Source organism: Pseudopodoces humilis, chromosome 1 (assembly GCF_049639895.1).
Source record: "Pseudopodoces humilis isolate 2021_Gansu_Grassland_sample_001 chromosome 1, ASM4963989v1, whole genome shotgun sequence".
NCBI classification, from domain to species: domain Eukaryota; kingdom Metazoa; phylum Chordata; class Aves; order Passeriformes; family Paridae; genus Pseudopodoces; species Pseudopodoces humilis.
In genome coordinates, this window is record NC_142200.1 from 136,300,678 (window position 1) to 136,328,354 (window position 27,677).

Genomic DNA, 27,677 nt, shown 5'->3' on the forward strand with positions numbered 1-27,677 from the left:
TAAGAGCTGCCAACCCCATTTTGAGGAGTGTTACAGAAGTCGGAGACCACACATGAAACGAGGCACTAAGATTCAACTGTAAAAGTCAGCAAGACCTGGCATTAGATTACAAGGTCTTGAGAGCAAAGGCATTCATTTCCCAGGCACAGAAAGACAAGAGGTAAAACTCTGATACTGTTAAAATAAAAATGAAACTTTTCTAACTTCACTTGCACTGCATGTTTATTGTGTTCATCCACTGCCCTCTCATCTGTGCCATGCTGTTAAACTGCAGGAACAATCCTGTGCGCTCAAATGGTACAGATGAAAGTCATTTGAGGCTAACTACAGGAGGAGTTCCTACTATCTCTCCTTTAGGGATTGAAGTGGTGTCAGCTCTCTGCTGGTATTTCACCCTCGTCCCAAGCACATGATAGAGAAAGCAGCAGCAGCGATTAGGTACTCACAGTGAAGCAATCCAGACTAAGCACTTTCCAATAGCACAAAATGAGGCAATTTACCAGGAAGAAAGGGAGTTGCATTAGCATGAAAAAATTCTAAGTTATTCACAAGATGCTAAGAGAGAAGAAAGAATCATCAATCCTGAGCACTGGAACCATGAGGATCCATAAGGATTTTACATGACGCTCATGACCCCAAGCCAAGTAACCACTGCTGTAAGCGGAGCTGAGAGGGGAGCAGAGCAGTAGCACCGGCTCCCTGCAGAGCTCGCTCAGATTTAGAGAGAATCTGGCCTCTTGCGTCTTCCACTTACACTTTGTGACAGACAAATTAGCATAGCTGGGAGCAACCCAGGAGTTCTTACAGAAAATCTGAGCATGAGTGTCTCACCGTGGGTACTTAAATGGGGTTGCAGGGACAATAACAAACACCAAATGTATAAATGCACCACATTCTGCCAGTGGCAGCAGAGTTAATACCAGCCATCACCACCCCTCTGGTACAAAGTAGGTGAACGTGAAGGAGGCTCAGGATTAAAAGTTCAACCACCTTGTCAGCGATACACAGACACTTCAACCACACCCGTCTCGGGACTTGTTGGACTCGAACACACTCTCAGGTGTAGGCAGGTTCTAATACCACTTTCAGAAGATGATTTCTCGAGACCACAAAGAGCTCCATTCAGTGACACTGTGAAGGGGAAGCACATGCAGCGTCTGCCATGAGGCAGTCAAGAACTACACACTGGAATGTGTTACCTGACACAGGGGTAACGCAACTGCACCCTGCTAAGTGCGGCTAAGTGAAGGGCCCAGAGGTGGTGACAGCCTCTTCTTGTAGTGCAGAGGGAGTGAATGACACCTTGCTGCTCAAATCATCTTCCCATGCTGTTTTCACCCATAGGTTGCTCATTTTTGTGCAGACTTGGAGACTTGCCGGTGTTCAGAGTCCAGCAGTGTCCCAGCTTCTTCCTTCCAACAGTTCCTGGCTAGCCTCTCCTTTCTGCTTCACATTGCCTTTGTTAAACTATTGGCCCCTGACATGGAGAGGCTTTTTGAGAAGACTGGTTAGGAAGAAAGGAAACGAGATTAAACAGAATAGGTCACTTGAGAACACTTGCAGAAATTTTGTCTTTATTTGCTTGGTCTGGTAGCTCTGGAAGATAGGAACTCCCCATGTTTTATGATTACATTTATATAACAAATAAAGTCTTTAATTACAGCAGCCCATGCTTTCAAGGAGGCAGTAGGGAAGCCAAAGAAAAACAGAAGACTTTGCAGTCAAGTAATAATGTCTGATAATCAGAAGTGTCACATAACCCTCTGAAAATTAAAAATGGAATAATAAAATATTTTCCTCATTTACTTAGTTACCGTGTAATCTTATCAGGGATACCATCCCTCATTTCAAACACTGGTGTTACCTATGGCAGTCTCTCCTGTGGCAAAGAGTGGCACCTCCTGCTTTGCTTGGAACAGCTTCCCTGCAGCTCCCCCGCCGTGCTGCAGCATCCCCCGAGCCCACACGCTGGCTGACACTCATGGAGAGCGCGGTGTCAGGAGCAGGGTACGAATGGAGTTGGATTTTTGAAGGGAAAATAGAATTTGATACTTCAGTTCCCACAGGGTACCACCACAGAGACTATTTTCTGTAAAATGAAACCAGTGGAGTGATGTTTTACACCACAGTATCACATAAAAGGCAAGACAGTTGGCCCAGTGATACTCCTACACAGACAAATTCCTGTGTCTCTGGACAGGTTCACATTTCTTTATCTGGCAAGCATAAAATTGTAGTCTGTGTGCAAAGTGGCTTTTTTATTTAAGGAACAATTAAGCCAATCCCACAAGATTTCATGTTTAACTAGGTTTGTAGTGAACAAGTTTGTAGTCTGCATTCAATCAAGCTTTTTTGACTTTCAGAAAATAGGGGCAAACCAGTATATAAGAAATGTAAAATTCTAAGTTTCCTGAGATGTGTGAGTCCTGCTGGAGTAAAACTATATATCTATTTGCTAAAACTTTGGTATTCCAGAAGTAGACTTCTTTAGTCTGCCCTTAATCTTCCAATTATGCAATATAAACCTGCATTTTTCATTAAAATAAACCAGTGTGCACTAAAGCACTTGATAAATATATAACAATATGTACATGTGCACACATGCTTAGTAAAAGCTGCTGTTGGCTTGAAGGTAACATCAGTTCCACTCATGACAAGATGCAGGCTCTTGGCCTTCAAAGTCTCACCTACTCAAAAGTGTGGTCAGGCTGTGCTTTTTTCGCTGTGGTTTGAGCTAGGGTTGAATCCAGCTGTGGCCAATGATGATCTGAATTCAATGAAGTCAAGAGAAGACAATAATTCAGATTCAGTTCTGGTTTTTGACAAAACAATGGTTCAAATCAATCTTTGGTTTTGGTTCTACTTCCTGCTTAACAGCTTTGTAAAGAAAAACATCTGGAATAATAACGCAGCAGGGCCAATAAGTGAGGCTGCTCTTTCATACTGTCCAGATAGCACCAATAATAACAAAGCCTTCAAGCCAGTTTTCAACAACAATGGAAAAACCACAACCAAACAAGAAAACTCATTTTGTTTTTTACAGTCAGCAGTGGCCAGGACTGCACGTGGGACTTGGAGGATTCCTGCCTCCATTGGCACCAGGCAGGGAAATGGGCCAAGACCAGCCCTGCTGTTCTGGCTCTGCAGGAAGGCGGCACAGCCCATACACACGCCTGATTCTCTCCTGCAGTCAAGTTGGCTGCACGGCTGCCAGGGCCAGGCTTCTGTGAGCCCTCAGCAGTGCCTGGGCACTACCCAGCATGGGCTGAAGCCCTGCCAGGGAGCTCCAACCACCTGATCCTCCTGTGAGATGCTGAATCTTAGATCTGACAGCCCCCTTAGGCCAACACTGCCTCTGTGCCAGCTGGTAGGACGAGCTGCGCCCAGTGCATCTCCTTACACCTTCCCACTGCTTTGCCATCTCTCCCACTTCTTTTAGTGAGCTCCTCTGAACCTGGAACTACATCTTTGCTCCACTTTCATTTAGTGCATGAAACATGCCAGCCTCCAGAAGCTGCATCAAAGTAGGTTTAGTGGGGAAGTATAAACCATACAGAGCATGCAAAGCTCTGTAGAGTGGTCTCAACCCATGCTCACATCTGGCCAACTGCCTCACCATGCATGTCAGCCTTGATAGTGCAACATGACTAAAGTTAAGACCAATTTTTTATAGTTAGCTAAAAACAAGCCACTAATGGAAGTCTAGGAAAGGAAGAGGACACACCAGAGGAAACAACCACAGGTCAGAGAAAACAAGCAGAACTGCTGCCAATGGCCATTGCCTTAAACAAGAGCCCCTGAAGCCAACACTGGCTGCATAAAATTTACAATTGCTCCTGGTCTTTTTTACCACACGCTGCTTTCATGCATCAAACAGGCCACAGGGACCTCTCAGAGCAATTCTGTTTTCAAGGGACAAAACACTGTTCAGGTGTTCTCCATCTGGAAAAAACACTAGCTCTTCACTTCTGTTTCAGGAACATACCACCCCTGTGTCCATTGGGAAGGAGGTAAAAAATGTCCTTGTATCAAATTTTTGATGTCTGTTTTTCAAGATCAGTTAATTGTCCCTTTTCTCCCCCTTATATGACTGAATTACTAAATTGAAACTGTACAAGGGGGAAGAGGAAAACAAAGAATGAAATTGCCAATGACTAAACACAGGTTTGGTAATTTTGAGTTAGAGCTGTGATTGCTGTACTCTTGTTGTAAAAGTTAATGAAGTTAGAAGAAAGTAAAGCAGCATCTTGGCCAACATCACCAGGATCTGGAGTACTCCTCCTTCTGAATACATTTCAGCTCCATAATTTGGACAATTTTAGCTTTGTTTACCAATGAAGATTTACTGGTGCTTATTTGTATTTACCAAGGAAGGAACAGAAACCACAGCACATTTGCAGCCAGGTCTCTGCCCTCCTGTTCACTGATTTACTAAACCGAAGATGCATTTGTAACATTCCTAGTCCATCTCTGCCATGACCACAGACCCTCCCTTTAAAACACATACCCAAAGTTTTTATGAGGCATTGTATAATCCTACAGAAAGCTTTTAATATCTTTGTTAAAACACAAATCTAAATTTCACTTAAGAATTATCAGATTCCTTCTGGTTTTTTTTTTAGCATATTTAAGTTCTGAATATTAACACAGCAACAGAAAAGAGATCTAATTACAAAAGGAATTTTGACCTAATTTTCTCTATTTCTTATCAACAGGTTTTCAGATACTGTTTGAGCCATTTGAACCCTCTTGAAAATTCTGAGGATATTTTTCTCCACATATTGAAATGTGTAGCTGGCAGCTTCTGCCACTGAGTCCTTAAAAAATTTGTTTAAACAGACGTAAGTGTACAATTGAAACAGAAGCAAAACAAAGTCTAAATAATCAAACAGATTTACCTTCTTTGTTCAAATGTTGGATTTCAGCTACAGAAAATACCATAGTATTTTATTATAGAGAGGTAAAATCATTCCATAGAGTCTTCCAAATATCCAACTTGTATTTCAGACAGAGGTATCAAGAAAGGAAAATTCTCCAGCTGTCTAGAACTCCAAATTCTCTCATTTGTACTGCCATTTAACATAGGACAAAATTTAAGACCAGATGTTAACTGTTTCCAAATGTTTTTGTGTGTTTTTCTGCTGAAACCTTTAACTGTTATCTATCACCAGAATTCATAAACAACAAATACACCTACAGTCTCCCTTTAATTTTGTGTTCAGACATTTTTCTGTTGAATGCTTGGTATCACACATTAATCATGGTAATATATGATAAATACTTAATGACTGAGAGCAGGAGGATCTTGGGCAAATTTCAAGTACAAATGACTTTAAGCACTAATACACAGAAATCCTGTGGGGAAATGACTGTAGAGAGAGCAGTAGCAAAAATAGACTAGATTTAACTTCAAATCTCTGAAGAAACTACTCATCCTTTGAAACAATCTCACAAAAGCTCAATATGAGCTTTACCAAAGAAAAAATTCTCCACACACAGTAGAAACCTGAACTGAAGTACATGTGGGAAATGCAGAGTAGTGCACTGAAACAAAACAGAAGGTGCTTAAAAGTTTTCTCTCTAACCCTAGTATGTGTTAGGCTTTTTTTTTTTTTTTTTTTCCTGGAAAAGGCATAACACAGAGCAAAAAGTAACTGAGTTCAAGCATTACTTTCTTTGAGTCCTACAAATGAGCACAATCTCCCATGGGACTTGTGCGTGGCCTAGAAGCTTATGTGTCTGGTGAAACACTCCGAGTCAACAACTCGGATAACACTCCGAGACTTTGCAAGCCAAGATAAGATGATATTTCAGTTTGATCCACTGATTTAAGTTTTCCCCTCAGAAATAAAATGTTTCATTATGGGGTGGGCTACAGGAAAGGGTAAACATCAATTCTGAAGAAGAGTTTGACAAAAATGAAATAGTAGGAGCTGTTATCCTTGTTCTAGGGTGCTTTGGTTTTCCATTTAAGATAATTGGAGCATTAAAGTTAATAGAGTCCCATGAAATAACTTATTACTTAGGCATTTTACCTTTTAAAGTAATTTTGCTCATCTTGAGAAAAGAAGGCTCTGAGGAGACCTTACAGCACCTAAAGGGGCTACAGGAAAGCTGGAGAGGGACTTTTTACAAGTCAGTGTAGCAATAGAACAAGGGGGAATGGCTTTAAGATGAAGGATGGTGGGTTTAGATTAGGTATTAGGAAGAAATTCATTACTGTGAGGGAGGTAAGACACTGAAACAGGCTGTCCAGAGATGATGTAGATGCCCCATACCTGGCAGAATTCAAGGCCAGGCTGGATGGGGCCCAGAGTAACCTCGTCTAGTGAGTGATTCTGACAATTCCAGGGGGTTGGAACGAGATGATCTTTGAGGTCCCTTCCAATGCAAACCATTCTATGAGTCTATGATACGTTATGGTGCAATTTACAATAAAGAAAAGAACACCTTCAGTGGTATATCAATAATTTATTGTGTTGCATAAGAAGGTATGATCAGATTTCAGGTAAGACATCAACCAAGGACCTGATGGTGAATTCAAGTATAGAGCTTGGTACAATATTAAAAAATACTACCCTTTGTTTGATTACAGCAAACAGCTAGAACACAATAAAAACATATGGACTTGACTGTCAAAACATACGTTTGTCTAAAAAACCCACACAGCACAACTTGAATATGTGGAATATTGGAAACATGCTTAGTTATCTTCCTTCCCAAATTCTTATGAGTCAAAGGAACAATCCACCCCCCTGTTCCCCTTGGTATCCCAGAACAGTTCAGCACACAGGCTCAGCATGCACCCTGATAAGCAGGCTCCTGTCCCATTGAAACTGTTTGACTAAGACATTTTTTTCTGCCTACTACTGTCATCTCTGCCTGCCCATGGAGGGCTTTGATTTTTAGCTTTTAAAGCTAACTGATGTAATATTGTTGATTTTTAAAGAGCAATTTAGTAATGTAATTAAAAACATTTCTGACTTGTCGAAGACTGTGCACGTTTTACTCTGTTGTTTGGATCTATGTTTTTGAGATTCCCTTTCTTATGCAGGTGTTACTATTCAGGAATTAGCTCCTGGCTCAGAGACAGGGCAGGCAGCCATTGGTCTGGGATACTCCTGCCAGGATGTGCCGCGGATCAGAGGGTCAGTGTCTCTGGGAATGCAGCAGAGCACCACGCTGCTTACTGCTGCCCAGGACAGCAGAGCTGTGCACAAGATCCTCCCAGACCACACCGACCCAGGAATGGGAATTAAATTAATTTCAAAAAGGCAGGAAAACAGCCTGCAGGACCACCAGAACGGTCTGTACCAGGGATTTTGCAGATTATTCTAGTGTCTACTTCACAAAGAGAAAAGCAGGTCCCTTATGCAAGCGTGACTGTAGCCCCAGACTGTGGTGTTCCAAGACAGCCCAGGTTAGAAGCAATGTTAATAGTGTTTTAGTGAGGACTAAAGCCCCTCCTGTTGGCAATGGCCAGATCCTGAGAGATGCTGTGTGTCCTCTCCATTTCAAGAGATGGTGAAGGCATTTGGCATCTCGCAGGCAAAGGCAAACTGGCCTGCTAAATTCCATATCCCCTGAGAAATAGTTTGATTTTCAGTAATTAAAAAAAAAAGAGAAAATGTTTTCTTAACTCAGATAATCTCTATGCAATTAATTTAATAAACAAATTCCTATTTATGTTACAAACAAGTTTAAGTCTGCCAGAAAAATGGTGAAATTTGACAGAAGTTACAGTAGAGCTGTTCAAGCAGAGCACGTATCCATCCTGGGATTCAGTACATCTGTAACTCTTGCATAAACATTTCCAGACTCCCAGGGATTTTGCTGTTGTTTCTTGCATTTCATTTGTTTTATAAGACTCTAAACTAAATGCAATGGCCCACAGATTAAATACATATTTAGAATAAAACTGCAAAACCTCATGGCTTTTTCAGCATATGAACTGAAATAAAATATTTACATGGAATGTTGAGCTCCATTTACAGAGACTGTTTCAAATTACAGACATAGTAATCTCTTTAATAAATGATCACATTGACAAGAAATTTAAAAACTTAACATCCCTTTTCAACCCTTTCATAAATATATAAAGTTTCACTAAATTATTTTTTCTTTAAACAAGAGAGCTATATTCTCTTTACAGATTAACATGAAATAATGGTTTCCTGTTTGAATGCCACAGATGGGATGATCTGAAGTCAGCAAGCTCCTATACACATTCTGTACTTACAAGACATATTCACAACACAACACACAGGTGTTACTTGGTCTTTACATATGTACTCATTTCCTGCATATCAGTAGTAAGTAAAGAAAAATACCAAATTATCTATATTAAAAATACATCCTCTAATATACATTTGCATACACTGACACATCAAATCTTAAAATGGGGTTTCCAACTATCTGACGAGTGACAAGGATGTTTTTTTACAGTGAACTCTACAGCATTTTGTTTTTGAGTGGAGACAAAATACATGTTACACTACTAAAAAGTATCACTACATACTCAACAATAAAAAGAATTAATCTCTTTCAACTACTTCTCAGATGTCCAAGCTTTCCTCACTGTTTGAAAATTTCTGATGAGAAAATTGTTCTAAAGTGTGCCAAAAATATTTAAAATCAATTTAAAGGGGGAAAAAATTATTCTCTACTTTGTTGCTATTCATATCACTTTGCCACTGATTTTAAAGAAGTTTAATCCCAAAGACTTTGAAGTTATACACACACTAACTCACATTTTTTCCTATTTAAATAATTATTCCCATGACTTTCCTTTGTTGTGCCATAGAGCATGCATGAAAGTATTTTCAATCCATGCATGCTCGCAGCTGAGTGGTTCACTATTAAGCCACTGAATACATCTTTCTTTCCATGATTATGTAATTGCAAAGGAATACTTAAGTCAGTCTGTACATGTAAGACAAAGTTCACATCTAGAAATGTAAAAACACATTGATACATAATTAAAACTGTGGTGTCTTCCTCATAAAAATGTTGGTCATTTTTCAGTTCTCTCAAGCACTTAAAGGGCAATAACTTCCAAGTGCTGATGTGCTCTTTTATAGGAACAGTTATGTTTAAAACCACTGAAATGCTGATCTCCAACATCAATTTGTATCTTCTGCAAACTCTGTGTTAAAAACACTCACCTTGGAAACACACAGATGATGATAAAGAGGTGTTTGGCAGTTTTGCTGTACTAGTATTAGCTCACTTTATGGAGCACAGTAGATCTCTGGTTTAATCTGACTGTTCTGCCCCCAAAACGTGGGCAGCAGAATTGAAGACGTGAGAAAACAAGACCAGTTTCAAGTGCATGAAGAGTATACCTGCTGCTCAGTAGAGTTAAAAGCCCTCCTCCCAAGAAAATGGCCATCGGGTAAAGCCTAACCATGCCCAAGGTTTAGATGCTGATACAACAGCAGAGGTTTTGTCTACTTAAAACGTTACTATGAGTGTAGCCAGCTGACAGGAACCCAGAAGGTCTCGGTCTCCAACCTGTCAAAAGTTGTTTTAAGCTCACTGTAAGCTGTAGCGAGGTCATCGTTGACTATCACCTTGTCAAAAAGGTGGCCATACTGGCTCTCCATCACATGGGCAGATTTAATCATTTCGTGAAAATCTTCTTCCTAGTAAGAACAGTGCAATAAAAATCAGTGCACAGCCAGTCCACAGCAACACCGCGTGAACTCTTTCTGTATTAAACATGGTCTAATTGCTTATTGCTTATCTCATCAGGAGATGGAAACTCTACTTCTAATTAAAAAAAAATAGAGATTACCATTACAAGTGATCTCAGAGAGTATTCTGATGAGTTGGCTCAGCTCAATAGGCAATTCTTTCATCTCTCCCTTTGTAGTGACACACTTAGTCACTGCATGGTAATTAAGGAGACATTTTCTGTTAGTAGCACCAGTAGAAAATGTTTTAGCTGTTTACTTTGATGATATATTTAAAGTTTCATTATGTTAATCTCAGCTTGCTATTAGCACACCATGAATTACAGCACTTTTTCTTTTAAGAGCTATGCAGGAGTCATCATTCTATGCCTTGTTTGATCTGGCTTAGTGGATTTCTCTTCATGTTTGGGGACGGAACAAATACTAGCAATTTGTTTTAATGACTTTGAGAGATGAAACCTGTCCTAATTGAGCAATGGCCTGAAGGCTGCTCTTAAGAAGAAACTCCTCTTTTTATATACCAGAAATCAACATTTTCTTATAGAATGTTATTTCCAATCTATTCCAAACACACATTCTACACAGATACAGTCTGTGATTATATCCCTGACTCACTTGGAAACAAAACCTAAAAAAATCTTAACACCTGAATGAGGGAAAAATGATACACACTGTAAATACATATAAACAGTCAGATAAACAGATGATCAACTTTGCTGTAGATTCAATTAAAATATGATTTCATTATATTTCATTATATTTCATTATATTACAAGGAAGCAAGTGTGCTAATATCGGGCAATCTAATTTTTTTTCTGATTACTGACAAAAACCAGCATTTGTTCCTTGCTTAACTATCTCTTCTTCTTTCTTACAATGTTAATTTTCCTGTAGCATTTAAAAGATCCTCTATTTCACTTATCCACAAATATGGGTTTTTTATTAAAATAGCATTTACTTTTTCAATTAGTTCTTTATATTTGCATTTTCTGCTAAATTTAGGCCCCTTAATACAGCTGATAAAACAAATACATTCTTATGTTTGAAGAGAAACATCTAAGCCCAGGTGCAAATTTTTAAAAGAAAATCAACAGCATTATCTCTCATAAAGATATGCCTGCACTGTGGGGGTTCTTTAATGACAAAAAGTCAGAGGACCATGGAAACTGTAAATACCCATGAGCATATCAAACAATGAAAACACCTCAGTAAGTGTGTAATGTGAGAGATGTTGAGAAACAGCAAGATGCTCGTGTAAACCCTGACAAGGGCTGTCAATAAGAACCAGTGACCACCTTTATTTTCAAGGTAAACAGCTGCCAGAAAACTCTTAACAGGTTCTTATGCTTTACCATGTCTAATTATACTTACTGTAAAGGGTTTTGCAGTTCCCTTATCGTCTTTACTTGAAATAATCTTGGCATTTTTTCTGGTTTCTCTCAAACGGTCAAGTGATGGAGGTTTTATAAATATAACAAATGGTTTAAACTCATATGTCCGCAAGTGTTTCACTGTCTGGGAAGAGGAAAGATTTTAATTAATTAGTTTATTTTGCACAACGGAATTTACTGTAATAAAAGAAACTCCCCACTGACCAGGATAAACCCATACAGCATTTCTAGGCAGGTATTTTTCATTTATTGGCATCCTGCTCTGCTGACCAGCATTGTTTCATGTAGGGAGAATTTTCAGAATAGAAAGAAAACCCTTTCTCCAAGGGTGACCACTGGTCTTGATTTGCACATGGCTGCTGGTAAACCCCATGAAGTCTGGCAAAACTTGAGTTGTGCACATCAGTACCACTGCAGCAAGAGGATGGAGGGGAACAGCAGGTATTCAGGGGAGAAGGAGGAAAAATTCAACCCATTTTAGAAAGAATAACCCTTTCTGTACCCATGGAAATTAGCAGAAAGAGGTGTCTGTGATACTTGTTCACAAAACGTCAATGATTTTTCTCTTCAGTACTGTGCGCCCACCACGCAATTCCCTGCCCTTCATTTTTCCCAAGTGAGCTGTGTGGTGTTAGAGGCAGGTGTATGATTCAGTTGCAGCAGAGGGTGGTAGCATGGATGGTCAGAAGCTTTCTATCCTCTCCACACTGCCATGGTCCATGGGAAAATCCCATGTTGGAGAGTGGAATCCCAGAATGGTTCACAAGCTTGGGTCCCCAAGAGAATTTAGTGCATTGCAGGAACACAGGCCTTTGTGAGACAGGCAATGGTCTCATCAGCTCCCACTCTCCCCTGGCAGGGGCTATGGCTTCCCCAGCCACTCCTCTGCCAGTGCAGGCCCTGCCCTGTTCCCAGGGCACAGCCCCACATCCGAAACTGCCCCAGGAGCTGCGCACAAGCTGCCAGTGTTCAGAAGCCATATGCTGGCCACCCTTGGAGAAGAGATGGCTTGGCTGGGTTTAAACAAACTAGTCCAGCTCCTAGAAGCACTGTGGTTATTAGGAGCAAAAAAAATTCCCAGTGGAGCTATTCATCAGGGTTAAGAGACAAGGTCAGTGCAAGAAAAAAATGGTTTAGAGAGAAATATTCTTAACAGTTATCCAGCCAACATCACATTTAGTGCATCCCTTGACTCATGTCCACCCTGCATGGAAACCCTCGGCATGAACAGTCTAGTGAAATGTGAGAGAGAGAGTTGCTGGACTCAGTGATAACTCAAAACTATTCTGAAATTAAAGTTTCAGAGACAATATCTTGCCCAAACTAACAGAAAGATAAATGGAAATATAGGAGCATTTTAATTAAATTTTGGTATTATGCTGCAGGCTTCCAATTCCCTTATTTATTGGCTGTATATTTATCTCCTTACAGAAAGTCTTGCTGAGATGAAGGTAGCCAGCAAACCCACTCAACAGTCATTCAGTGTGGGATAAAGTACACTTTTTAGAAATATTTTTTTCCCAGAATTCCAATATGAAGTATATGAAGTACAAGAGTTCAGAAGACATGCTTACTTACATGAGGTTGCACATCCAACAAACAAACTTTGTTTTTAGCTAGAACTGATCGAACAGAGTCTAAACTTGTACCATAGTAGTTGTTCTTATACTCGCCATACTCGATAAACCTGTGGCAGAAGGTGAAAACAACTGGAGTAATTTCCATTTTCTCCAGAAAAAAAAGCTTACCAGATTGCTTTATAAGATTTAATTCAGGAGCAAAAATATTTTACTTTACATGAGAGTTCTACCATGCTTTATAAAGGAAATGCTGTCAAGTACTTCAGCATGTCAATTTTAAGAAATCTTCTACTTCACCGCTTTCAAATCAGTAACACCTGCTTGTATTACAGTTAAAGAGAAAAAAGCACTGTAGTCCAACAGCCCACTAATGTTTTCCATCACCTCTTTTTCTGAACTAATGCAATGCAATAAAACAGTGGATAAGCTAAACAATAGAAACTACTGAAATTTCATTGCACACTACAGTATATCCATATTCTGTGTCTCAGAAGAGGAGTGATGACGGTGCTGGTGGAACCAAGGCGGCTGGTTATTTGCTATAAAAGTACAAGCACTATTTGCCAGAAAAGCAAAGCACAGTTTGAAGTTTCAATAAAACCCACAGCTTTGTGTCTAATACACTTTTGCCCTCTGAAACTGGGGCAGAATTTCAAGCTACACAATTTTACAGTCTGCCGGAGAGCATGATGCTACCATTGTCTCTTCATTTTGGTTTACTTTTTGGAGGGTGTACAGGCGGGGGGCTTCACTGTAGATCTCTAAATTCAAAAGCAGAGGAAGTGCCTGGCCTGAAAGAGAGCAGAACTATGCAAACATTGACTCAGGCACGTCTGCAGCACTTCCACACCCCCTCCTTCCCTAGAGCTGCAATGCTTTACTGCTAAGACAGAAGATGCTCTATTAAAAGAATGCTTCCCCATCCTAAGCACCTATAATTTCAGTGTCTCCTTGAGGAGCTGAGGTACTGAAACTACTTGTAAGCTTAGAAACAGTTGTGTTTGCACATCCTGCTTTTTTTTCACTCTGTGTTTTTCCCCAGCTGCTTATATAACAAAATGTAATTTTAATACATCTTCAAATCACTGCAACTTATATCCACTTTGACTTATTATCTAAAATAACAACCAGCCACATTTTATAATAAACCATTGTTTTAGCTGCAGTTCTAGTTAAAAATCTCTTCAACATACTTGTTATTCTGTACGTCTGTCTCAAACAAGTGCTTGGAAATGAAAATGTATTCAACACCATCACTTTCTTGGCTTCTCCTTGGACGGGTAGTGTCTGCAGTTTCATCATATGAAAAAAAATAAAAAGGAAAATATGCACAAAACAATATAATGCAAACCAGTTTAGGAAAAACTAAAAGCACAAACTCTGTGCAATACTAAGCATAGCACTTCCCTCACTTCTAAAGTACATAAGGCTGTTCTGGATCTGGTAAGCAGCACACAAGCACATGACAGGATTGAGCTTTAAATGCATACAGGAAAAGCAGGAAAAAACCTATTGGACAAGTATCAGATTATCATTTTTTATTAACTAGTGGAAAAATCCAATAAAAGTAGGACAGCCGAATAATAAAAGGAACAGCAGTCCATAACAATTACCCCAGCCTTGCCTCTTGTTAAACTTATTAGCATATGAGACCATAAAGGGAAACAAAGCACACTATCCTGATTTATAAAATACTATGTTCATTAACAGCTCTTGTAGCTATGGTATGTGAAGCATGGTAATAACAAAATGGGGTGTGAACTTTATGTTTTAGTGCTTTTCTTTATCTGGTGATCAAAGTAGAATTCTGTTTTCTTTCAGTAGCCTTGTATTATTCACACTTCTTACTTTCCCCCAAGTAGGTATAAGGGTTTTGCTTATAAATGAAACTTATGATTAATGAACCCATTAAAACATCCTATTTCGAACAAGTTGAATACTACAGCATCATGTATTCTCAATCACATATGGATGTGCAAAACCTGCTTGCAGAAACACAGTCTTAAATGCCATTTGATGTATCACTCTTCTTCTTAGGCTGACACAATGAGGAACATTTCCAAGACAGGAACCTCAGTTCTCTCTCCAAGTCCTGACTTACTGAATTTCAAGGAGAGGGATTCCTTTACATGTTTGTTTTAACTTATAACCTCAAATTTGGAAGAGAAAAGAGAAAAGGCAGCTTGATCAATACTGGCAACTTTCAGAGAAATATTTTTGGGCAAAAGTATATTGCATATACTTCAAAGTGTTAAATATTTTGGGAACATCTAGCTTTTTTGTTGTTGCTTTCAATACCCAGTTGAAGCGAATATATGCAAAAGAAATGACTTGCCAAACTAAATGCATTAATTTTTCTACTTAGCAAATTAATTCAAATATATAAACACATCACAGAGTATCTGCACTTGCAAAAAGTCTGTGGCAGAATCTCCCAAATTCAGAATGTTGGAGGATCCTTAGAGAAGGTACAAGTAGAAAGCAAACCAAGAAATCAAAGTCTAAAACTGTTGAGTTCTCCATATTAAAGAAAACCCAGTAAAGTGTTGTAGAAGTTAATAGAGCACAATGTTACTCAATTTTACAAAAATCACACTACTTGGTCAGAGAGGGGAAAGAGGGAAAAACATCCCCAAATCAGCTCTTCTAAAGGTAATCAAAGGGATTTAATTAATTTATTCACTGGGCTAAACTGATTATCATCCATCTTCATTTTTCAGCCTAATAAAGGCCAGTTTGCTGAATGCAAGCACTGGTAACAGAGTGCATTTCACTTCTTTACAGCCAAATCCAGGGTGTTCTTCAGCTGAGTTTCATTTACTAAACCTCACTGACATCAATCATGCTAAACTTGTACTGAAAGTGTACTGCAATGCCTCTGAGCCAAAAAGCTCTATCTGCTTAATCAATGCTATTTAATACAGAACTGCAGCAGCACTTCTTAAAATTAGAAAAGTAATTTGGATGCCAAGCATGCATTTAGAGACCCAAATTTGAAAGTACCTTAAAGGTAATACAAAGGCTAATAATGCAAGTATATATCATTAGAGAATAGAAGTGCATTTTTACTTACGTGGCACTGTTACCCCGTAGTGCTGGGTATCACTGATTAGCAATTTCCGTTTAAGTTCATTCAGTCCAACCCCTACAGGACCTGAAAGAAAAAAACGGTCCTGTTTCCCAACAGCCAGTTGTCTCTTGTATTCAGATGCAAGTATGCTCCAAGCCAACATAGCCTATAGCTGTGACATTACTGCCTTTTAATCAATGATTTGGAAATGCCCATGGTTCCAGCCTCTCCTAGAATATACAGAGCTGACAAATTTCAGGGGATGCAGTTGGCAGTTACTCTTTTCTGACTTTATTACTGAGAAGAAAAAAGTTGTCAGCAAAGCTGACTTTTTTTATCTGCAGCAACTACCCGCCTCCATCTCAGCCCTACTACAAACCCCTGCATCCTAACATGCAGCTTTCCATAACAAAAACTGATCTGATTTGGCTGTTTATTTTGCCAGAATATGCCAACTTGCAAATTAGAGGACCCCAGATGGCATGTGCAAAGTGCCCCAAAAGCCTCTGCACTCTGTGTGCCAGTACAGCCTCACTCCATCCTGCTGCTGCATCCCTTGCCTGCACCAGATGCCCCTGGGGACAATTACTTCTACCTTCTCATGCCCTGGGAGCACTGCTCCTTCCAGCCCTTGATGCAGGCAGGAACACTGCCCAGCTCCTGGCTGCCTGTAGCTGTCACCATCCACCTTTTGACTGCATGAGGGTGGCATTGCATAAAGAAAGGAAGGAAAGGCAGCATTTGCCAGGTCACAACCCACTTGGGATGTTTGGATTTCTTTCTTTGTTGTTGATTTTCTTTTAAACTGTGCTTGTCTCCCGCCTGCTGTCTGAACGGGTCCAAAACAAATGTTTCCTTCTTCATGTGACTGCCAAAGAGAGACCACTCTTGGAAAGAGGATGGCAGGAAGAAACAAAGACTGCATGGAATTTTTTGACCCATCTCCTCCACCTCCACTTGAGTAGTGCTGTACTAGAAGCTACTGAGTAAGACATTCCTCTTGGCTTTCAAGTTGTCCCTAATTCTTAGCTGTTTGCCAGTGATGCCTTAGGTCTCTGTGAGGGCACTCTGTCCTGTGAGGTCTCAAAGGCTCCACAGGCACTTGCTGCCTGTCCCCAGGAGCCCTTCATGCAGAGTTCCAGCCTTGCCTGCCCACTTTGGTGACAGGGCCATGGTGCTGTGTGTGAAGGGAGCTCAGCTCTGCATGTTCTTATGTTTCTGACAGTGGAGAGCATTCATTTCTACAAAGCCAAGTGAACAGCAGAAGGCAAAGGAGAATGACTCATTGGAACCATATCCCAAATAATGCAGATATAATACCTGTGGTTTTAAGGAAAATTCTTGCACATCTAGTAAAAGTGACACATTTATATATGCAGTGCTTCTTAACAAAGAAATTTTAAACACTGTAAAAAGAACACCTAATAAACATTTCAATTAAATAGTGTTGTAACCACTACTTACTAGTCAGAGTCCAAAAACAGACTGATGCTTCAGTGCCTTCAGGTGCCTATCTGTAAAAATGATCATACACCCTGTCTGGAGTTGAAACACATGATGAAAAGCAAGTGCTTGCTACTTTGCTGCTACCCCCAGACTATGGTCCTGCTGTAAAATCTTAGGAGTTTCTACATTTAAACTTTCTAGGTGTTCACATCACTTAAACACACAACTACATTTCAAGTTCCATCTCTGACCTTCCTGTAAATTAATCTATCAGTATGTATAAATGTATATTTAATATGGTGTACAGCAGCCTCTACTGGTGCATGTCTGCAGAGGACAGCAATGTGTTATGTAGATAATGGCATTACTTTTGTTATAATTTAATTTTTTTTCCTTTTTATAATAGTTTAGCTATTTAAGGCAAATATGGACTTTTATAGGAAAAGTAATTACAACTCTTAATATAGCCTAGCAAAGTAAACCAAACCAAATGGAATTCAGTTTTTAAAAATCACTCTATTACTTTTAAGCAAAAAAATCTTTCCCATCAAATCCACACAAATATTATTTCCTTACTCTACATGATGTCAAATCAACAGTATGCTTTAAGCTTTATTCATATATATGAAGAGTTCAGGCTTCACTTCCTACAACACGTGCTTTGGAAACTTAGCTTAACTCTGTTTCCAGACCACAACTTCACTACTACTCTCTCCCTTTCCAGATTAACATTTAAAAATAATCTTTAAATTGAACTACTGAAAAGTGTAGATTCTTCTTTCGCAGTGCTGTCTTCACAGAGTTCTCATAACTGTAGCATATGGACATTGAAGGCTGATTCCAGCTCAGCAAAGCCATCCATTATGCAGATTTTTATACTGTCTCTCCCAAGTGTAATACTGTTCCCTTCTAAATATTACTTTCATTTTGATGCAGCAGAGAATGATGTCAGTTTTTAATAGTTATGAATCTGAACACCATTTGAACTCAAAAAGAGAATAAAGTGTCAAGTTTTAAAAGGATAATCCTGATTCTTATAGTCAAATATAAGGCATGCAGGATCCATGTCTGCAGTGTAGTTTTGGTTTACTATAAATCACTCCAGGCAGCAATATTTACAGTTATGCTGACAGATAGAGATACTTTGCTTACTTTTTAAAAGGAACATTTGTGCCGCTTGCTGTTGCATGTTAAGTCATGTTAATGGTCAAATCCTGCACAAGTGGACTGCAGTGCCTACCTCATTTTATTGAGAGACATCTGCAGAATTAAACTACCAATCACTAAAACTTGCATAAAATTTTGTACCACTTACACATGTCTGAAGAAAAACTGAAAAAACTGTAAGTTTAGGTCTTGGGAGGGTTAAGCCAACCAGCCATTCTTCAGCCATAGACACATAGTGAGCCCTTAGTAGTCTTTTGAAAAGAAAAGGAAAGTGATCTTTCAGAAAAGATTTTGTGAGTTAGATGACAATATCCCTGCTGGGATCACAAGAACCCAGCAGGAGCCATGCCTTGAGAGAGGCACTGTGGCTCAGTTTCTAGTACACTAAAATGCAATGCCTGCACATGCATGTCTGACTGCAGCTCAGTGTGGTAAGAAAGGAGAGCCTCATTATTTTGTCTCTGTACATTTTAACAAGCAGTGGAAGCATACTGTGAGATCTGCTGTTCACTGAAGTAGGATCAGTGAGTTCATACTGGTGTTCTCACGGCAAGGCTAGGCACTATGTTACATTCTATGTATTTGTTCCTGAACCTTGCTGACCTTCCCATGCCTTCAATCAGGAAGTTTTAATGAAGATAGTAATTACAGGTCTCTTTGTTCATTGTCTAGTTAGTTTACTAGAACTAGCATGGCCATAGTAGGCCATTTTCCTGCACTATTGCTGTAGATCAATTAAATCTCTGCAAGATACTATGAACATGTTAAAGCTAAGTCAATTAAAAGGGTCTTCCATTTCATCCTCTGCTCTGAAATAGATTTGGCCTCATCATAACTCCTCCACGATAAAACCAGAGGAGATGGATTTAAAAAAAAATAAAAATCTAGAGCAATACAACAAATAGAGAGGTTTCCAGTCCCAGATTCCTGTTCTTTGCAGTAGCAACAAGAAGCACGTCTTTGTGGGAAGTACCGACAGCCTCATTCAGAGACAGAGGCTTTTCTGATCATGTCAGACACCAATAACAACTTCTCCTTTATGGCTACACACCTCTGGTCTTTGCTTCCAACACTGCCCACGCTGGACAGAGGCATCACCATGGGTGACCACAGCACCTGAAAGGCTCTGTACACCTCCAGTGATCACACTGCATGCCCAGAACGTTCTGGGGGCAAGTCCTTATGGTTTGTTACTGACAACTTAGCTTTATTCTACCCCTCCAGAAAGCTCTGACTTAGCTGAAACTATGCCAGATAAAGTTACTGCATGTGGTACATTCATTCTAACTCTAAGGAAATAAAATTTATGCTACTCTGGCTCTGAAAATTAACTACAGCAGAAGAATTTGTGAGACTTTTCCCTCATTAATATAAATGAAAATTCTAAATAATACATGTCATATTAAAATATTCTACGTTTGTCTGATGGGGCTGTGAGGTATGTAGCACTTAGGATGCAAGCAATATTTGTGATCGAAGACTTTAAGGATTTCTTGTCAGTTTGGGAACAGTAAGTTACTAGAAGCAGACTGATGATATAATATTGGATAATTTTGTTTTTAGCAGATGCATCAGAATCCTAATAATTCAAAGCACACAAAAATGTCTGTATCATTGCTGCTTCAGATGATGTTATTTTAGCCCCAGGAATTTGCAGGGCTTTATTAATGAACTGACATCTGCAGACAAGGTAAAATCTTTGCAAACTGGTACATTGAGCTAAACCTGAAGAGTAGTGTGTATCACACAACAGGGCACTGCAATTACTGTGTGTGCAATGCGTGCTCTTTGAATTAGACTAGACCAACTCAAAATGAAGTGAAATTTGTGTCGAAGTTGTCAAACTGCCTCCCACTAAAAGAAAGGCAAACCCAAACCTAAATGTCCGCTTTTAAACAATAAATTACATATTTAGACCTAGCATAACACAACAGACATCTAGTACCTCCACCAATTACAGCTATAAATTAATTACATGTCGCTTTCTTTCCTGGTACTACTATATAAATTATATTTGATGTATTATATGGAACACTGCTACTGGCTCACAAAAAGCTTTTAAAATGTGTTTGCTTCTACTATACTTGTATTGCTTAGCTCTGCTAGTTTTTCCACATTTTGCCCAAGACATTTTTATGGTATTGGCCAGACTTAAGCTGCTCTTAATATCCAGAGAAAAAACATTAGAATTACTGAAGTCCGCAATAAATTTATGAATTGCTTTTGTTACTGAAAAAGCACTCTTTCTTCATTTGATTTATTACAATAAAAATCAAATGGAATCTCTAGGCATTCCTTAGATCAGACATATGCCATTTGTTATAAAAAGTCTACTTATCACACTTTTGCACTACACTCTGTTGATGTAACTGTAAAATCAACTCAACCATGTTATTACATGTTGTATATAACCCACAATCTCACAGTGATCACACTAGTAGGTGGCTGATTTTTAGTGCTGGAGAGTGACAAAACTGTTTATTAAAAACTCAATTTAATGTTCCCTTGGATATGAGCAATATAAAAACACAGCTACTCAACAGTTCCTAACAGTCCCTGACAGAGGGTCATATTTCTCTGCTCTGCTGCTTTCAGAATGGAGGAAATTTTACTAATGAAGCATTAGCCTATGTGTTACTGCCAAGGAAACAATAATCAATGAGACATTACTCACTTGTAGCAATGGTTACTCGTTGCTCATTGGTACTCCAACTGTTACCTTTGAAAAGCTTAAGATAATGTACTTTAAGATAATGTACTCTCTTTTTGGGAGACTGAAGCAATGCATTTTGATTATATAGTAAATGCTGTAAGGAAGCCTTGGCAGTGACAGATTCCAGAAGAACAGAAAGCTGACTAAGGATAATATGTTGAGTCTTCTGCAGCTATGCTTACATTCATCCATGGCCTACAGAGCTCCATCTTGTATCCACCTTTCTTAGTACTTGTCCATTTAGTTTTAATAACGCAGTAGGTGGTTTTGTTTCTTTCCACTTTTACTGTCTGTCTTCATTGATCTCAGATATTTATCATGGATTTTTTTTTATTTTTTTTTCCCACATACATATATTGATTGATCTCTAAGTGTGGAATATCAACATAATTCTTTTGAGTTTTAGTACAGCTTGACTGCCATGTTCAGACTTGTGAGCATGATAACTGTATTTTAATGTCATCTTCCCTTGGTTTAGGAAAGCTTTAAGCACAATCTCCTAAAGCAGACTGTCTAGACTGTCAGAACTTAGTGAAACTTGACGAGGACAAAGCTCTGCATTACAGGCTGAGGACTGACTGGCTGGATGACAAGGACCTTGTGGTTCAGGTGGGCAGAACTAAGCATGATTCCCCAGCCCTTGCTAGCAGCAATGAAGGGTAGCAGGAGACTGAGCTGTATTAGCAAGAGCCTGGTCCATAGATAGAGGGACTGATTCTTCCCCTTCACTGAGCACTTGCCAGTCTCTTGTGAGGAATACTCTGTCCACAATAAGCCCTGCACTAAAACACTGTTGATAAACTGGATCAAAGAGAACAGAGAGTTTTGAAGATGGTCAGGAGCTGAACCACATGACCTCTCCAAGAGACTGAGGGAATTGGGCTTGCCTAGGTTGGGGAAGAGATGTCTTCAGGGGGACCCACCAGTGTGGATGCTAGCTTTAGAGCAGGCTGCAGGCCCCATGGCCTCTCAGTCCTGCCTGAGAGCTAGCCTGGGAAATTCATAGGAGGATTTCAAAACAATCCTCAGAGACAGAAAACAACTGCCAGGTGCTGTTTGCCTGTCCTCTTGTTTTCCTTGCAAGAGAAGGTCAGGGGGTGTTGTGCCACTGACCAATGATGGTGATGTGTTGATTTACTGACCAATGGGAGTTTCCTTTCTGTACTTTCCATGTATCTGTCTATAAAACAGGCCTGAAGTAATAAACTAGGGAATTCTCCTGTTCTGACTCCCTTGAGAGTCTGTGTCGTTCTTTACGCCGTTCCTAATTAGAATGACACACCAGCACCCTTCTGACACTGAAAAGATGGACACCTCTTTGCTGAGGTGTGAGGTAAGACAGAGAAGACATGTTGGGAAGACAGGTTCACAAAGTTGCTGCCATCAGCAACCTGCTTGCAACCTGGTGTTAATCTTGCTCAGTGGGAGGCTGGACCAGGTGAACTCCTGAGATCCCTTCCAATCTAAATTACTTTCTAGTAAGCATTGTGATAACAAGCAGATCTCTGTTTTACCAGGTCAAAAATAAAGAAAACAACTTACCAACCAAAACAACAAGCCTGTATTTGTCACTAGGTTGTCGTCTATATTTTGCGACTTCTTCATAGGTTGGGATATCTGCTGTATCATACTGATCACTCTTCTTGCACTCATACATGGACTTGTTTGTTTTTTTATCTTTTCTGCTAAGACGAAAGCTTCTTCTAAAACCAGCTGCAGTAAGAAGAGGGTTTTTTTCAAAGTAAGAAAATAAGTCTTCTTAAAACATTCGAAAACAGTCTCTTCCAAACATTCAAGGATTGGAGCATGGAATAAAAAGTGTATTATATGTTTAATAAGCCAGGTCATTACAATGACATTTCCCATGTTTTTAAACTATATCAGGTACCTATTTAAATTGCAAAATTAATTGCAAAATTATCAATAAAAACATAACCTTTGCAACAACAAACTGCAAAATATAATTGCAATAACTCGTTAATATATTTAGATTATTTAGACAATTTGAATATCTTATAAATTGATATATATACACAAAGAAATAAATGAAAGCTGGAGTCTCATACCACCTCTAATGCATGTCTATTAAATCACCATGGCACACAGACATCAAATACAACATGGGATAGAAATACATCCGGTGGTTGAAAAGGTTAATGCAAATTAATTCCTTGAACAATTCTGTTGTCCTTAGCTCCATGCTGATAAGATATTTTAAAAGTGCACTAAACCTCTCCTAAGTATGTTTAAGTCAATCCAAGCACTCATGCTTAAATTACAAAATACTAGAAACATCTTAGACAATACAGTACCCATATTATGAAATTAAAAGTTAATATTGTTATTAAATCTATATTTATAATTGCATCTATTATGTGTGATATCTATTGTGCCTTCAAGAGAAGAATTGAAATTTCACATAGCTTTTAAGCACTCTCAAAGGAGAAAATCATAGGCATTTTCAAGCAGAATAGCACAAAAAAGTCCGTTTTATACTACATGTTAAAAACTAATTTATTCCTCTGTTAATGATTACCTTAAAGTTTTTCAAATAAATCCTTTATATTGCATTAGATTAAATTTTACTGGTAGCTCTACAACACCACTTTTTTCTATAAGGAAGTGTAAGAAAGATTGCAAAGTCTGCAAAGCTGATTTCACTATCTGATGGTAGTAGAGTAAAACAAGCTATACTTTAAATACTGGAAAAGTTGTTGGTTTTTTTCCCCAGAACACTTCATAGGACAGTAAATGTGTAAATTTTGGTAACCCCAGATTTTCAGCAACATGTTTCATATTCTTATAATCACACTTATGTTTAGGTGTTTGGGAAGTAATCATATTACAATTTCTTCTTCAAAGGTAATATCATGCAAGTTCAAGATTCAGTTCTGAAAATATTTTGCACCAGATCTGAAGAGAAATACCACAAGGTTTAGTTATAGGCTTAGCATTTTGCACACATACAGTTTAACTGAGCATAAATCATCACAGAACCTGGACCACAGAGGATGTTAACCAAGTTATTTAATTGATGTGAGCCCCTATACCTCTGGGAATCTACAACACAAGCATACACACAGAAGATGAAGAAAAATTTCTTTGAGAATACCATGATGTCAACCCATTTATATTCAAAATATGAATACGTAAACTGAAAATATATGACAAAGGAGAAGAGCTAGCATCCACGGAAAGGGCAGATGATATTTTTAAGATGTACAGAATAGTCTAGACTAAATAGGAGATGGGCTGGCATAGAAAAAAGATCAAAATATGAGATATGAAAACATAATGAAAGAGACAGGATTACATTATTTTATTATTTAAATAACACTAACATAGAAGTGAGTGCAGTCAGAAACAGAAATGTTCTACTGGAGAGCTTACACACCCACAATAGGGCCTGGGAGATCTTGCTGGCCCTATGGTGAAGTCCATCATGACACAAGGATGTTCTCTTGATCAGAACTATGCCTAAGTGTATAGACAGCTATATAAAGAAAAGTTAAAAGTAGCTTTACCAATACAGACTACAGACTTACAAGTTTCCTGAGGCTTCATTTAAAATGCTCCTGATTAAAAAAAACCCCAAAAACAACATAAAAATTTGCCCCAAACCCTGAAAATTATTCTGTTTGTTGCATTTTTTTTTCCTTTCTGATCACTTTATGGAAAACCAAAAAAATATAGAGAAAAAATAAAGAAAAATTCTTCACTGTTGACTACTAAATGGTTTACAAAATTAAGAGCTTTGTTACAAGACCAGGAATCCATGTGTCTGGAAAAGGTAAAAAGTAAAGATAATAATCAAATGAAGCTGCATCAATGGTCCCCATTGCAGTTTGGTGTTAACCTTACAATTAACAGCAGCTCCATGCCCCCTGATCAGCTGTCTCAAAATGCCATTACAACAGCTTCTCAACCTACACTTAAATGCTGAACAGTGCAATCTTTAGGAAAAGTATTTTTTCTGCAAAATCTTCCTATCAATTCAATCCCCACTTTTAGGTTTTGTAAGAACATTTGTAACTTGTTCTTCTTTTCTCCAACCAACTTATTCAGATCTCATTAGCAAACTATCAGGAGGTCAATTATTTAAGAATTTTCATTTCTTTAACTCCTTGAAAAAGGAGAATATATTTCTGCTCTGTCTTCAGGCTGATTTGTCCCTTGTCACATTTACAGGCTCCACAGAAAGCATAACAAAGACTCAAGTGATATGATTCCACTGCTAACATGTGTTTCCTTGAAAAAAGAATTGATATTCCTGACACTGAAAATCATTGGTAAAATGAAAATAGTAATATTGTCCTGTATATTAAGAAAGCTCAACAAGAAGTTCAACCAGAACTTAGACATTACAGAAAATAAAATATATTAATTAAAAAGAAAAAACCTGAGCTAAAGATAAAAACCAGAGCAAGCCTGACTTCTCTGCAGTGTGCTGGTGAAGATGCTCTGTAACACTACTGACTATTAAGTTTGTGATATGTGGTTTGCTTCACCAATTCATGACTATTGTCAATTTGAAAGTTTTTTAAACCATTCCTCAAAGTGCATCTGAAAAGCCACTTACAGAATCTCAAGAAGGTTTACTTTAGCATTCAAACCCAAGGTAAACATACAGTTCCGGGAGTTTGTTTCAAATATATCCAACACTTTTATGATACTGCTGCTGCATTCCTGAAATCATCTTCATTCTTCATCACTCACCATCTGCCATTATATGTCCTCGTATATATGGCTTAACTTCACTGTGACCTAGAAGCTGTTTTACAGAAATGCTAATAAATATTTTCTATTGAATGTCTGCATTTCTAATTGCATTTTATGTTGGGAACTATGGCCGTGCAAAAATATTAAGCTAACTGAAAGAATATTGTACATTTAAGGAATAAAAACATTTATGAAAAGGCAAAAAATATTCTACTAATGTTTGCACATTTTATTGTTATGAAAACCAAACCTCATATATATAAATTACCAATAGAGTATCATTAAAAATATAGTGATGATTGCTACAGAGAACCAAACCCAATACTAATATGCAATAGAAAAGATTTCTGTAAAATTATTTAGGTTAAAAGTAAATTTCTATAAAGAACAAAAGAAAAATGTATTGTTTGCCTAGAATATTTGATAATATAAACCTTGATAAATATGAAAGGAGCTGCAGACTATACTGTCTGTGGAATATAGGTATCAGCAGAGATTAACCTTAGTTGCCAAGTACACAGACTGTAAAATAAAAGGGGGAAATTCTGACATTAAAGCAACATAATCTCCTGAACTGAGAAGCTTGCACCAGTTTACTGGTTACAGCTGCACCACTAGAAGCTTACTGAACATGCAAACCCATAAACTACTGATGGAATGTAACAGATTTGGAGAAATAAGAGCAGGCTCTGGGAAGAAAATATTAAGAACAAATGTTCTCAAACTACTGATGTCTCCAAAACTTATACTTCTCAATATGAAATAAAAATAAAAAAATCATTACTAATAAACTTAATTAACGCCCAACAATCAAAGAGAAATCACTTTGATCTGTAAGAATGAAAAAAAACACCTAGCAGAAAAGTCTGATTATTCTTTTAACCATTAGCAGTGTAATTTAGTCATCTCAGAACATCCTTACACAGAGAAATCCACTGGGGCCTCACACAGAAATCCAAACTGAAAACAGGCACTGTGTGAACCTGCCTGCCTTGCAGTGTTTTAAAAGGATGAAGATGTAAATAGCTGTGCTCATTTATATTTAATGACATAATTCTGAAGAAGTAGATTGCAACTACGTTGTGTAAATTTCAGTCCAAATATACTAGTAAAACCAGAAAGTTAATTTCTCAAATTCAGATGGACTACACTAACAGGAAATAATAAAATATAAATTCATGCATGCTTCATAAATTCACAAGTAAGACTCCAGAATGCTATAAAGCACTTACATGCACTTTTGTTAATTTTCATTCATAAAATAAGTGCTTAAGTACATGTTTAAATTATACATGTTTTTCACAGAATTTAATTTCATCTTAGAATAAACAACTTATATTTAAATGTAAATGCATTTAAAACCACCCTTTGTGTTCATTTTGTATGAACATAGTATTTTTACTAGATATTTATGGATATTATTTTAAAAAAAAAAAAATTTTTTTTTTTTTTTTTACACTGGCTCATATACTGAGGATTTCTATTGTTATACAGGAACTACACAAACACAGAGCAGACTTTTTACTCTGTTTGCTTCTGGACTCATTCCCAGCTTGCACATTTAGACGGGGTTAATAAAAATTTAGATTATGTCTGGATTTTAAAGATGAAATTGAGAATAGTAAACAGATGATATTCATCTATATTTACTGTATGTTCATAAAGGTTCAAGCAATGTAACCAGAATTTAAACTTGGCAAAGGCAAACTCCTAATGTTTTCCTCAGCAGTTCCTCAGGAAATTACAGCAGAAACATACGATACCATACTGTGGCTTAAATATTAGAATTTGGTGAAAATAATTAAATTTATCTGAGTCACTTTAGAAGAGAGAGTTCAAAATAACAGCAATACAGCCTTGGATATAAAAGATTTGACTCCAAATGGTTCAGACATT

The 27,677-nt window shown here is 38.1% G+C and overlaps 1 protein-coding gene across 4 annotated transcripts in view; it reads right to left on the bottom strand.

Annotated features, from left to right (window-relative positions):
- Positions 1 to 6,456: 6,456 nt before the first annotated feature.
- MPP7 (MAGUK p55 scaffold protein 7) overlaps positions 6,457 to 27,677 on the bottom strand; it is a 156,402-nt gene continuing 135,181 nt past the window's right edge. For all 4 annotated transcript variants that reach the window (XM_014248784.2, XM_005518709.3, XM_088058400.1 and 1 more), the window contains 6 exons: positions 22,605 to 22,775; positions 15,740 to 15,820; positions 13,860 to 13,953; positions 12,665 to 12,773; positions 11,067 to 11,210; positions 6,457 to 9,644 (listed from right to left, as the gene is read on the bottom strand). In XM_014248784.2, coding sequence (XP_014104259.1) covers positions 9,465 to 9,644; positions 11,067 to 11,210; positions 12,665 to 12,773; positions 13,860 to 13,953; positions 15,740 to 15,820; positions 22,605 to 22,775 — 779 coding nt within the window. In that variant the 3' untranslated portion in view covers positions 6,457 to 9,464. The remainder of the gene's footprint in view (positions 9,645 to 11,066; positions 11,211 to 12,664; positions 12,774 to 13,859; positions 13,954 to 15,739; positions 15,821 to 22,604; positions 22,776 to 27,677) is intronic.